The sequence below is a fragment of the Salvelinus sp. IW2-2015 genome, unplaced genomic scaffold, assembly GCF_002910315.2.
Source record: "Salvelinus sp. IW2-2015 unplaced genomic scaffold, ASM291031v2 Un_scaffold4533, whole genome shotgun sequence".
Classification (NCBI taxonomy): Eukaryota; Metazoa; Chordata; class Actinopteri; order Salmoniformes; family Salmonidae; genus Salvelinus; species Salvelinus sp. IW2-2015.
In genome coordinates this window covers 24,940-37,410 of record NW_019945803.1, presented here as the reverse complement: position 1 = coordinate 37,410, position 12,471 = coordinate 24,940, and the positions used below count along the sequence as shown (strand labels likewise).

General features: G+C 47.5%; 1 protein-coding gene across 1 annotated transcript in view; it reads right to left on the bottom strand.

Moving 5' to 3' along the window:
• Positions 1-11,953: 11,953 nt before the first annotated feature.
• The window catches only part of LOC112077407 (ephrin type-A receptor 5-like), a gene marked incomplete at its 3' end in the record, with an annotated part of 14,544 nt that continues 14,026 nt past the window's right edge, over positions 11,954-12,471 (bottom strand). The window contains exons 6-7 of the mRNA XM_070441682.1: positions 12,263-12,403; positions 11,954-12,144 (exon numbers count right to left, since the gene is read on the bottom strand). Of these exons, the coding sequence (XP_070297783.1) occupies positions 11,954-12,144; positions 12,263-12,403 (332 nt within the window). The remainder of the gene's footprint in view (positions 12,145-12,262; positions 12,404-12,471) is intronic.

The window sequence follows — 12,471 nt, the reverse complement described above, 5'->3', positions numbered from 1 at the left end:
GTCAGGAACATCCAGTTTATGGTCAACTCATCACACAGTCAGGAACAATCCCAGTTTATGGTCAATCAATCACAAGCCAGGTCAGCGAAGCCCAGTTTATGGTCAACTCTCAACAGTCAGGAAGAGCCAGTTTATGGTCAACTCATCACACAGGTCAGGAACAATCCCAGTTTATGGTCAACTCACACAGGTCAGGAGGAGCCAGTTTATGGTCACTCATCACACAGGTCAGGAAGAGCCCAGTTTTATGGTCAACATCACCACAGGTCAGGAACAATCCCAGTTTATGGTCACTCATCACACAGGTCAGGAGGATTTTACGATGGATTTGTTCCTATTACTTTTAACTGGAGGTCAGTGTGACTGACATCACTACTGCTTAACTGCAATGATCTCAGATCCTCTGTTCTCTCAAAACACACACGTGCCTCCCTGATGAATCAGGTCCTCTGTCTCTCAACACACGTACCTCCCTGATCTCAGGTCCTCTGTCTCTCAAACACACGTGACCTCCCTGATCTCGGGTCCTCTGTCTCTCAAACACACGTGACCGCCCTGACTTCTAGGGCCCTGTTCTCTCAAACACCACGTGACCTCCCCTGATCTCAGTTCCTCTGTCTCTCCAACACATACATCGAACCTCTCCCCTGTTGACCAAGCACTGAGCGAGTTTAGCTTTGACGGCTATCAAATGGCTAAATGGCTACTGGCTAAATTGAGGCTAAGTAATGGCTAAATTGGCTAATTGGCTAAGGCTAAATGGCTAAATGGCTAAAGGAAAGGCTAAATTGGCTTTAAATGGCTAAATGGCTAAATGGCCTAAAAAGGCAAAAGGAGCCTAGAAAGGCTAAATGGCTAAATGGGCTAAAATGGCTAAATGGCTTTAAATGGCCTAATGGCTGAAAAAGGCCTAAAAAGGCAAAAGGCTAAAAGGTCGTCACAGGAAATCAGGAGTGTGACGTCGTAACAAATCTATCCTCCTGCCCACACACACCAGTCTTCACCTTATTGTTCACTACACACCACATCTTTGGGTCCGCTTGGTTTAGCTTTGGGAGCTGATGCAGAAAGTGGATTCGAACAAGATGAAATCCAATTCTAGGATAGCAGCAGAGACTGGATGTTTCTCCATCATTCAGGATTTCAGGACAGAGCTCCTCGTCGAATATGTACCCTGTGTTTTTACTTCTAATCACTGGGACTAATGTATTCACAATGGAAGAATCATGCTGCATCTTAGGAACGTTTACATAATTGCAGTGTGTAAATAAGAAATTGGTGGGTTGGAGCTTGGCTCAGTGGTAATAATGTTCTGCTCTGTGGTTACATTTCCGTGTTTCCTAGCTCTGGGAATCCATTAGCACTATAGATTTTTCCTGCTTGGGATAATGTTATAATTCGCTAGTTTAAATAGAACTAGTGGTATTCCTTTTCGCAAGCCAGCTGTTAATTGTGGCTAACATTAAGAGGCCGCATAAATTGAATATGCGGTTGATTCCAACAGCAGATGACACACTTCACACTGGCAACATTAACAGAGATGTGTGGATAAACCACTTCTCCAATCTTTTTGGCTCTATAACAAAGAACAAACAGCAAAAACATATACATGATCAAATACAAATCTTAGAATCAACTATTAAAGACAACCAGAACCCACTGGATTCTCCAATTACATTGAAAATACAAACCCTCTAACCCAAAAAGGCTTGTGGTGTAGATGGCATCCTCAATGAAATGATAAAATATACAGACTACAAATTCAAATTGGCTATACTTAAACTCTTAAGCCCCACTCTCTTCAACAAATATATCAACGAATTAGCCAGGGCACTAGAACAGTCTGCAGCACCCGGCATCACCCTACTAGAATCTGAAGTCAAATGACTGATGACTGATGATCTGGTGCTTCTGTCKCCAACCAAGGAGGGCCTACAGCAGCACCTAGATCWTCTGCACAGATTCTGTCAGACCTGGGCCRTGACAGRAAATCTCAGTAAGACAAAAATAATGGTGTTCCAAAAAAGGTCAGTTGCCAGGACCACAAATATAAATTCCATCTAGACACCGATGGCCTAGAGCACACAAACAATACATACCTTGGCCTAAACATCAGAGCCACGGGTAACTTCCACAAAGCTGTGAACGAGCTAAGAGACAAGGCAAGAAGGGCATTCTATGCCATCAAAAGGAACATAAAACTCAACATACCAATTAGGATCTGGCAACAACAAAACAATTTACCCGTTATAGAACCCATTGCCCTTTATGGTTGAGAGGTCTGGGGTCCGCTCACTAACCAAYAATTCACTAAATGGGGACAAACACCAAATTTAATTCTGCAAAAATATCCTCCGTGTACAACGTAAAACAACAAATAATGCATGCAGAACAGAATTAGATCGATACCCGCTATTTATCAAAATAAGGAAAAGCACCGTTAAATTCTACAACAAAGCCACCACCTACAAGAGTCCCCTAAGCAAGCTGGTCCTGGGGCTCWGTRCACAAACACAAACAGACCCCACAGAGCCTCAGGACAGCAACACAATTAGACCCAACCAAATCATGAGGAAACAAAAAGATAATTACTTGACACATTGGAAAGAATTAACAAAACAAACAGAGCAAACTAGAATGCTATTTGGCCCTAAACAGAGAGTACACAGTGGCAGAATACCTGACCACTGTGACTGACCCAACTCTGACTATGTACAGACTCAGTGAGCATAGCCTTGCTATTGAGAAAGGCCGCCTTGGGCAGACCTGGCTCTCGAGAGAAGACAGACTATGTGCACACTGCCCACAAAGGTGGAAACTGAACTGCACATCAGAAATGCTTTCTGGAACATGTGAACTATCACGTGCCTTAATTTGTATTCCATCTGTAAAATMACGAGCCTAGTTGGTTTAGCCACAGAAAAAGACAGGAAACTTCCCGCTAGCCATGATTGGCTGAGATAATGGATGGGCTGGACATGCCGGGAGATGAGTTTGGATTGGTCTGCCATGTAACATGCTTCTGTTTATAATGTGTGATGCTCAGTATGTGTTGATAGTCATTTCTACTCCTTGTTTTGAAAGATAACGAAAAAAGAAAGAAGACCTTTAGCCATCGAGAACCACAAAAGATTTGGTACTTTTCTCAACAACATCGAGTAAGATGGAGCAGACAGACATGGAAGGTCTGCTTCTAGCTCCTAAGCAACATTGCTGTAATTGTGTTGTTTTTTCTTACATTATTAGCCCAGAATGTTTTTTTGTGTTATTACTTACAGCCGGAAATAACTTTMGGATTTCAGAGCGACAGTAACTCACCAGCATTACAAACAGKAATACAACTTTCCCGAATTGGATCCTTTGTTCGTACTCCCCAAGGCAAATTTATCCCAAAAGCTGCTACTAGACGCCGCCGGCGGAGAAGAGGTATTCAGAGTGGACTTCTAGTCCGACTCAGGCGTACACATCATCCATCGCCTCCGAGTATATTACTCGCTAATGTTCAATCCATGGACAATAAAGTAGACGAGCTCAGGGCGAGTATCTCCTTCCAGAGACACATCAGGGACTGTAACATACTCTGTTCCACAGAATCATGGCTCTCTCCGGAAATAGGTAATCCACCGTCCATACAGCCAGCTGGGTTCTCAGTACATCGAGCAGACAGGAATAAAGAACTCTCTGGATATACTGTCCCCGTCCATACAGCCAGCTGGGTTCTCAGTACATCGCTCAGGCAGCAATAAAGAACTCCCTGGATATACTGTCCCCGTCCATACAGCCAGCTGGGTTCTCAGTACATCGAGGAACAGGAATAAAGACCTCTCTGGATATACTGTCCCCGTCCATACAGCCAGCTGGGTTCTCAGTACATTGCTCAGGCAGCAATAAAGAACTCTCTGGATATACTGTCCCCGTCCATACAGCCAGCTGGGTTCTCAGTACATCGAGCAGACAGGAATAAAGAACTCTCTGGATATACTGTCCCCGTCCATACAGCCAGCTGGGTGCAGTACATCGAGCAGACAGGAATAAAGAACTCTCTGGATATACTGTCCCCGTCCATACAGCCAGCTGGGTTCTCAGTACATCGAGCAGACAGGAATAAAGAACTCTGGATATACTGTCCCTTCCATACAGCCAGCTGGTTTCTTAGTACATCGAGCAGACAGGAATAAAGAACTCTCTGGATATACTGTCCCCGTCCATACAGCCAGCTGGGTTCTCAGTACATCGCTCAGGCAGCAAAAAAGAACTCTCTGGATATACTGTCCCCGTCCATACAGCCAGCTGGGTTCTCAGTACATCGCAGACAGAATAAAGAACTCTGGATATACTGTCCCCGTCCCTACAGCCAGCTGGGTTCTCAGTACATCGAGCAGACAGGAATAAAGAATCTCTGGATATACTGTCCCCGTCCATACAGCCAGCTGGTTCTCAGTACATCGAGCAGACAGGATAAAAGAACTCGGATATACTGTCCCCGTCCATACAGCCAGCTGGGTTCTCAGTACATCGAGCAGACAGGAATAAAGAACTCTGGATATACTGTCCCCGTCCATACAGCCAGCTGGGTTCTCAGTACATCGAGCAGACAGGAATAAAGAAACTCTCTGATATACTGTCCCCTCCATACAGCCAGCTGGGTCTCAGTACATCGAGCAGACAGGAATAAAGAACTTCTGGATATACTGTCCCCGTCCATACAGCCATGGGTTCTCAGTACATCGACAGACAGGAATAAAGAACTCTCTGGATATACTGTCCCCGTCCATACAGCCAGCTGGTTCTCAGTACATCGCAGACAGGAATAAAGACTCTCTGGATATACTGTCCCCGTCCATACAGCCAGCTGGGTTCTCAGTACATCGTCAGCAGACAATAAAGAACTCTCTGGATATACTGTCCCCGTCCATACAGCCAGCTGGGTTCTCAGTACATCGAGCAGACAGGAATAAAAGAACTCTGGATATACTGTCCCCGTCCATACAGCCAGCTGGGTTCTCAGTACATCGAGCAGACAGGAATAAAGAATCTCTGGATATACTGTCCCCTCCATACAGCCAGCTGGGTTCTCAGTAAATCGAGCAGACAGGATAAAAGAACTTTCTGGATATACTGTCCCCGTCCATACAGCCAGCTGGGTTCTCAGTACATCGAGCAGACAGGAATAAAGAACTCTGGAATATACTGTCCCCGTCCATACAGCCAGCTGGGTTCTCGTACATCGACAACAGGAATAAAGAACTTCTGGATATACTGTCCCCGTCCATTCAGCCAGCTGGGTTCTCAGTACATCGAGCAGACAGGAATAAGAACTCTCTGGATATACTGTCCCCGTCCATACAGCCAGCTGGGTTCTCAGTACATCGACACAGCAGGAATAAAGAACTCTCTGGATATACTGTCCCCGTCCATACAGCCAGCTGGGTTCTCAGTACATCGAGCAGACAGGAAATAAAGAACTCTCTGGAATACTGTCCCCGTCCATACAGCCAGCTGGGTTCTCAGTACATCGAGCAGACAGGAATAAAGAACTCTCTGGATATACTGTCCCCGTCCATACAGACAGCTGGGTTCTCAGTACATCGAGCACACAGGAATAAAGAACTCTCTGGGAAGAAGAAAGGTGGGGGGTGTATGTTTCATGATTAACTACTCATGGTGTGACTGTGATTAAAGGAACTCCTTTTGTTCACCCGACCTAGAAGACCTCACAATCAATGTCGACCATATTACCTCCGAAGAGAATTATCTTCGTTTATAGTCACAGCCGTGTATATTCCCCCTCAAGCCGATACCACGACGGCCCTCAAGGAACTACACTGGACTTTGTGCAAACTGGAAACAAGAGAGAGAGGGAGAGAGGGACAAGGCATCTAACTAAAAGAGAGAGAGGGAGAGAGAGGGAGAAGGCATCTAACTAAAAGAGAGAGAGGGAGAGAGAGGGAGAAGGCATCTAACTAAAAGATAGAGAGGGAGAGAGAGGGAGAAGGCGTCTAGCTAAAAGAGAGAGAGGGAGAGAGACCAGAGAGCTAGATAAGGGGGAGCGAGAGAGTCTAGCAGAGATCAGAGGGAAATCCTCATGAAGGTGTTAAATAAAACATCAAATAACTTGTGTTCCCTCAGAGAGACTCAGGCAGCAGCTCAGACAGATTAATGATGGAGCAGAAAGAGTGATCTGAGGCTGGGATGGATAGAGCTGTCAGTGAAGAGGAGGAGGAGGAGTAGGAGAGCTGGATGAAAAGGAGAGGAGGCATCCTCTGTGAGATAAACATGACTGAGAGCTGCACCTCCTTGAGGGACCCTCTCTGGCACCTCTTCTTTCCTTTCCTCTCCTCTCTGGCACCTTTCCTCCTCTACTCCTCTCTGGCACCTTTCCTCCTCTCCTCCTCTCTGGCACCTCCTCTCCTCTCCTCTCCTCTCCTCTCCTCTCCTCTACTGGGCTCCATACTGTAGAGCCCTACTTGTCAATACTACGCCCTGTACATTGGCACTAAACGCTGTTTAATATCCCTGGTAGATTTGTGGGTTATTTGAAGGTTATTTATTCTTCAATAAATACTAAATCGTGGATGTGTATACGCCAGCCTGAGTCAGAATTCTGTTTCTCAGGGACAGTCATGTGACGTGGCTCCAGTGTTCTAAAGGACCCTTGACCTCTGTGTATTTCTCTACAGCCCCCCTTTCTCTCTTTCCCCCTCTGCTCTCTTCCCCCTCTCTTTCTCTTTCTTCCTCTGACAATTCTACATCCCTTCTAGCTCTTTCTCTATCCCAGCACACTCTCTCTCTCATTCTCTTTCACTCTCTCCTTCTCTCACTCTCTCTCTCTCTCCCACCTCTTTATTTCTCTCTCTCCATCCCCATCACTCTGTCTCTCTCTCACTATCCCATCACTCCATCTCTCTCTCTCTCTTCCATCCCATCCGATTCTGGTTCTCTTCTCTCCGAGTCCCTATCACGTCTGTCTCTCTCTCTGCGCGATCCCCTCATCACTCTGTCCTCTCTCTCCAGTCCCATCACTCCTTGTCTCTTCGTCCTCCCTCCTCTATTTTCCTCTCCTCCAATCCCATCCACTCTGTCCCTCTCTCTCTCCATCCCACCCCGATCATTCTGTCTCCTCTTTCTCCATCCCATCACGTCTTCTTCTCTCTCCATCCCCCAGGTGCCACTCTGTCTCTCTCTCTCCATCCCCCTCACTCTGTCATCTCTCTCTCGCCCACCTCTTAAATATCTTTTCTCTCTCTCATCCCATCACTCCGTCTCCATTCTCCTCTCTCTCCATCCCATCTCACCTCTGTCGCTCTCTCTCTCTCTCTCCATCCATCACTCTGTCTCTCCCTCTACTCTCTCCATTCCCATTCCACTCTGTCTCTCTCGCTCTCTCCATCCATCACTCTGTCTCTCTTCCTCCCCATCCACTCCGTCTCTCTCTCATCATCTCCATCACTCCGTCTCCTCTCTCTCCTCCATCCCTCCATCACTTCGTCATAACTCATCTCTCCTCCTCGTCAGCACATTCTACCCTCTTTCGTTTTCTATGTTCTATTAATATGGTCTCCCATCTCCTCTCTTAGCCATTCCCTCCTGGAAATACTGAAGATACCATACATTTCACCTCCGATCTTGTCTGGAGTAACACTAACAGTCAGTGGCCATGTAATATAAATTTTGACGGATGAGAAGAACGGCCTTCTATTCTCTGGTTTCTGGGTCTCTACAGTCTAGTGAGCTGAAAAGGAATACATTGGTATACGGAATTAATATCTGATAAGTAGCGTAAGCTTTAGTCGTGACATTTAAAAATGAATACTTTGTTCTAAGTGATCTACAAGCAACCATGACATGAGCTCAATAAAATCCTACCATTGGTGGCAAATGAGAGAAGACTTACATCCCTGGTTACTCGCTCCCAGTAGCGTCTCTCTCCGGTATGACATCCTTCACCACATGGCGATGCCGTAGCTCACACGTCAGGGCCGGAGGCCTGAGAACTGTCCTAAATGCTATTGCTTCTGGAAGCGTGTCCAGCGGATCGGGATTTTACGCCCTGAGAGGAAACATATCACAACTTCGGATGGTTATTTTAGGACGGAGGATGATGTGTACAGGCTTCATATTAAACCTGCCTCAGACAGCAAGTAGAGACAGCTAGCTAACACTGCTACTACCACCACTACCTCAGACAGCCAAGTAGAGACAGCTAGCTTAACCCGGCTACACACACCACTGCCTCAGACAGCCAAGTAGAGGACAGCTAGCTACATGCTACATACACACCAACACACTGCTCAGGACAGCCAAGTGGAGGGACAGCTATGCCTGAGACACTGCCTCAGACAGCCAAGTAGAGGGAGAGCTAGGTTATAACGTGCCGTGCAGACGAGCGAAGTAGAGACAGCGTAGTCTAACATGCTACACTACACATGCATCAGACAGCCTAGTGGCAGACAGCTAGCTAACACTGCCTCAGGACAGCCAATGTAGAGAGAGCTAGCTAACACGTGCCTCAGACAGCCAAGTAGAGAGAGCTAGCTACCACTGCCTCACAGACAAGCCAAGTAGAGACAGTAGGCGTAACACTGCTACGATACAGCACTGCCTCAGCACACGCCCAAAGGTAGAGACAGGCTAGGCTAAAGCGACTGCTACAGTACACCACTGCCGGCAGAGCCAAGCCCACCCAAGCATTTAGAGAACAGCTTAGTCTAACAACTGCTACATAACCACTGCCCTCATGACAAGCGTCTATAGTAGAGACAGCTAGCTAAGAACACTGCTACAAACACGACTTGCCTCAGACTATGTGCAAAGCCAAGATAGAGACAGCTAGACTGCTAATCACCCTGTCTACATACACCACTACCTCAGACAGGCCAGTAGAGAAGGCTAGCTAACAGCTGCTACACACTACACTTGCCTCAGACGCCAAGTGAGACAGTCTATGCTTAACACTGCTACCATACACATCTGCCCAGACAGTTCATAGTGAGAGAGTCCCGCCTAGCTACCCTGCTAACATACACCTACCTCAGCACAGCTCAGTAGGACAGCAGCTAACACTGCTACATACACACTTAGACCTCCCAGCACAAGCCCAACCGTAGAGACGCTAGCCTACCTTAACTCTACATACACACTACCTCAGACAGACCAAGTAGAGACAGCTAAACTAACCACTTTGCTACATACACATACCTCAGGGACAGCCAAGTAGAGAAGAGCCTAAGTCTAACTCTGCTATCATACACACTGCCTCAAAGAACAGCCAAGTAGAGGGAGGTCGCCTGTCATGTTCTGATTTTAAGCTAACACTGCTTACATACACACTGCCTGCAGACTAGCCAATAGAGACAGCTAGCTAACACTTAGCTACATTACATCAGCTGTTCCTCATGACAGCCAAGTAGAGACAGCCAGCGTATAACGACTTGGCTACCATGACACACTACCTCAGACATCCAGTAGAGACAGCTAGTAACCTGCTACATACACACACACCACACAACACAACACACACACCACACCACACCACACACACACACACACCACACACTCAGAGCTCTTCACATACTAAGCCTCAGACCTCACCAGAGCCACTCTGTCATGCCATGCTTCACGTGCCGCTCCCTCCATCCCTCCCTTGTTCAAGCCCCCATGGCAAATGTCCCTCTAAAGTATTGGTCAACTGAAATCAGTAGAGCTAGAAGAGACGATGGGAACACAGAGACACAGAGACAGAACAGGCAGACAGACAGAGACAGTAGACAGAGACAAAGCACAGACAGAACCAAGAGACAGACAGAAGGACAGCAGACGAAACAAAAAGACAGACAGAGGACAGACAGACAGACGAGAAAGCAAAGACAAAGATCAGAGGACAGTGCAGACCGAAACAAGAGACAAGACAGAGACAGGCAGACAGAAACAAAGAGACAGACAGAGACAGCAGACAGAAACAAAGAGACAGACGAGACATGCAGACAGACAGACACGACAGACAGACAAGGACAGTCTGATGACCACGACACGCAGACAGCACGCACGCAGACAAGAGCAGGCGACAGGCAGACAGCCGTCAGACAACAGACAGCACACAGACAGCGGAGCAGGCGCCCGACAGGACATTAACCCTGACAGTATATGCAGCCTCAGCACCTATCCCTCACAGGACTCTGGACAGGGCCAAAAGTCAGACACCTGTCACGAACCAGGTTGCTGTTGAACCATATGTTACGCGCGCCAGTGTCGCCGGGTGCACGTATCCAATGTCAGACAGGGTAGCGGATGCCTGACGCCATACCACGCAGCATCCCAAGCCAGCTGATCACTGTGAGACTGGCACTCTGCTTCTACAGAGAAGAGGGAGGAATGGTTCAGATGGTACGTCCCTAATGACCTCCTGATCCATCACAGGTATGTGCCACTCCGCTTTTGACCAAGAGCCTCCCATTCCCCATTTACTTGCACTCGGTTGACCGAGGGACCTTCCCAATTCCCCTGATAATGCACTACCTTTTGACCAAGGGACACACCCATTCCTTTATAATGCACTTTACCTTTGACCAGGGACACCCCCTTCCGCATAGGATAATGCACTACCTTTGACCAGGTCACCCCCTATTTACCATGATAATGCACGACCTGTGGACCAGAGACACCCCATTCCCCATATAAATGCACTACCTTTGACGGGGACTCACCCATTCCCCTGATAATGCACTACCTCTTGACTCAGGGACACCCCATTACCCATTATAATGCACTTACCTTTGACGAGGGACTCCCCATTTCCCATGATAATGACATAGCCTTTGACCAGGGAGCACCCATTTTTCAACATTGGATAGATCATGCACTGACCCTCCTTGCTACAGAGAATTTGCGCCCATTCCCATGATAATGCACACTACCTTTGACCAGGGACACCCCTTCTTTCCTTTTATAAATGCACTAAAGTCCCTTTGACCAGACACCCCATTCCCTTTATCATGCATCTCCTTTTGACCACGGGACACCCATTCCACATGAATAATGCCACTACCTTTGACCAGGGGAAACCCGCATTCTCCGCTCTTATAACTGCACTACCGTTGACCAGGGACCACCCAAGTCCCATTATAATGCACTACTTTGACCAGGCGGACACCCCATTCCATTATAACTGCACGTACCTCTTGACCAGGCACAACCTTTAGTAACTGTAATTTTCTTTATCATGGTCTAAAGATAGTCATAAGTAGCTTGCATTGTAAAGGGAATGGGTGTCCCCTGTCTAAAAGTAGGCATTATAGTGGATTGGGGTGATCCCTGAGTCTGATAGTAGTGCACTGTAAAGGTAATTCGCGGGTGTCCCTGGATCTTTAACAGTACCTGCATTTAAGGAGAAAAAGGTGGAATTTGGGACCCATTCTAGACGCTGTGGGTGGGTCCCATGAACATTCAGACGTTCAACGGGTGACAAGGCGAGCGCACAGGTAAAAATCATTGGTTTACCCTTGAGGATGAAGGTGTCCAGTGATCTGCCTGGTTTACCTTGAGGAAGGGTGTCCAGTATCCGCATGGTTTTACCTGAGGAAAGGTGTCCAGTGATCTTGCATGGTATTACCTTGAGGAAGGGTCCAGGGATCTGCAACCCTGGTCCTTACCCTTGCAGAGAGCGTGTCCAGCTGACACTGCCATGGTTCTTACTTGAGGAAAGGTCTCAGTGATCTGCATGTGTTTACCTTGAGGAGTTGTCCAGTGACCCTCTGCCATCGGCTTTTACCTTGAGGAGTTGTCCAGTGACTGCCTAATGGTATTACCTTGAGGAAGGTGTCCATGATCCGCGGCTTATGGTACCTGAGGAAAGTGCTCCAGTGGGGCCGCTATGGATTACCTTGAGGAAAGTGGTCCAGTGATCCGCTGGTTTACCTTGAGGAAGGTGTCTCGCAGTGGAATCCGCATGGTTTACCGTGAGGAAGAATGTCCAGTGATCCGCGACTCCATGGTTGTACCCTTGTGGAAGGTGTCCAGTATCTTGCTGCATGGTTTACCTTGAAGGAGGTGTTCCAGTGATCTGCATGTTTTACCTGTGGAGGAAGGTGCCTCCATTCTGGCAATGGATGTTACCTTGAGGAAGGTGTCCAGTATCTGCATGGTTACCTTTGAGGAAGGTGTCCAGTGATCGCATGGTTTACCTTGAGGGAGGTGTCCAGTGTACTGCTCTATCCATGTCTTACCCTCATAGGAAGGTGTCCAGTGATCTGCCCCGATGGTTTACCTTGAGGAAGGGTGTCCAGTTGGAGCTGGCATGTACTTGAGGAAGGTGTCCACGTGGATCTGCCATGGTTTTACATTGCTGAAGGTGTTCCAGTGCTATCGGCATGGTCTTAACCTTGAGGTAGGTGGTTCCACCGTGTATCTGCGCAAATCCCGTTTACCTGGAGAAGTGGGACAGTTGATCTGCAATGGTTACCTAGGAGGAAGGGT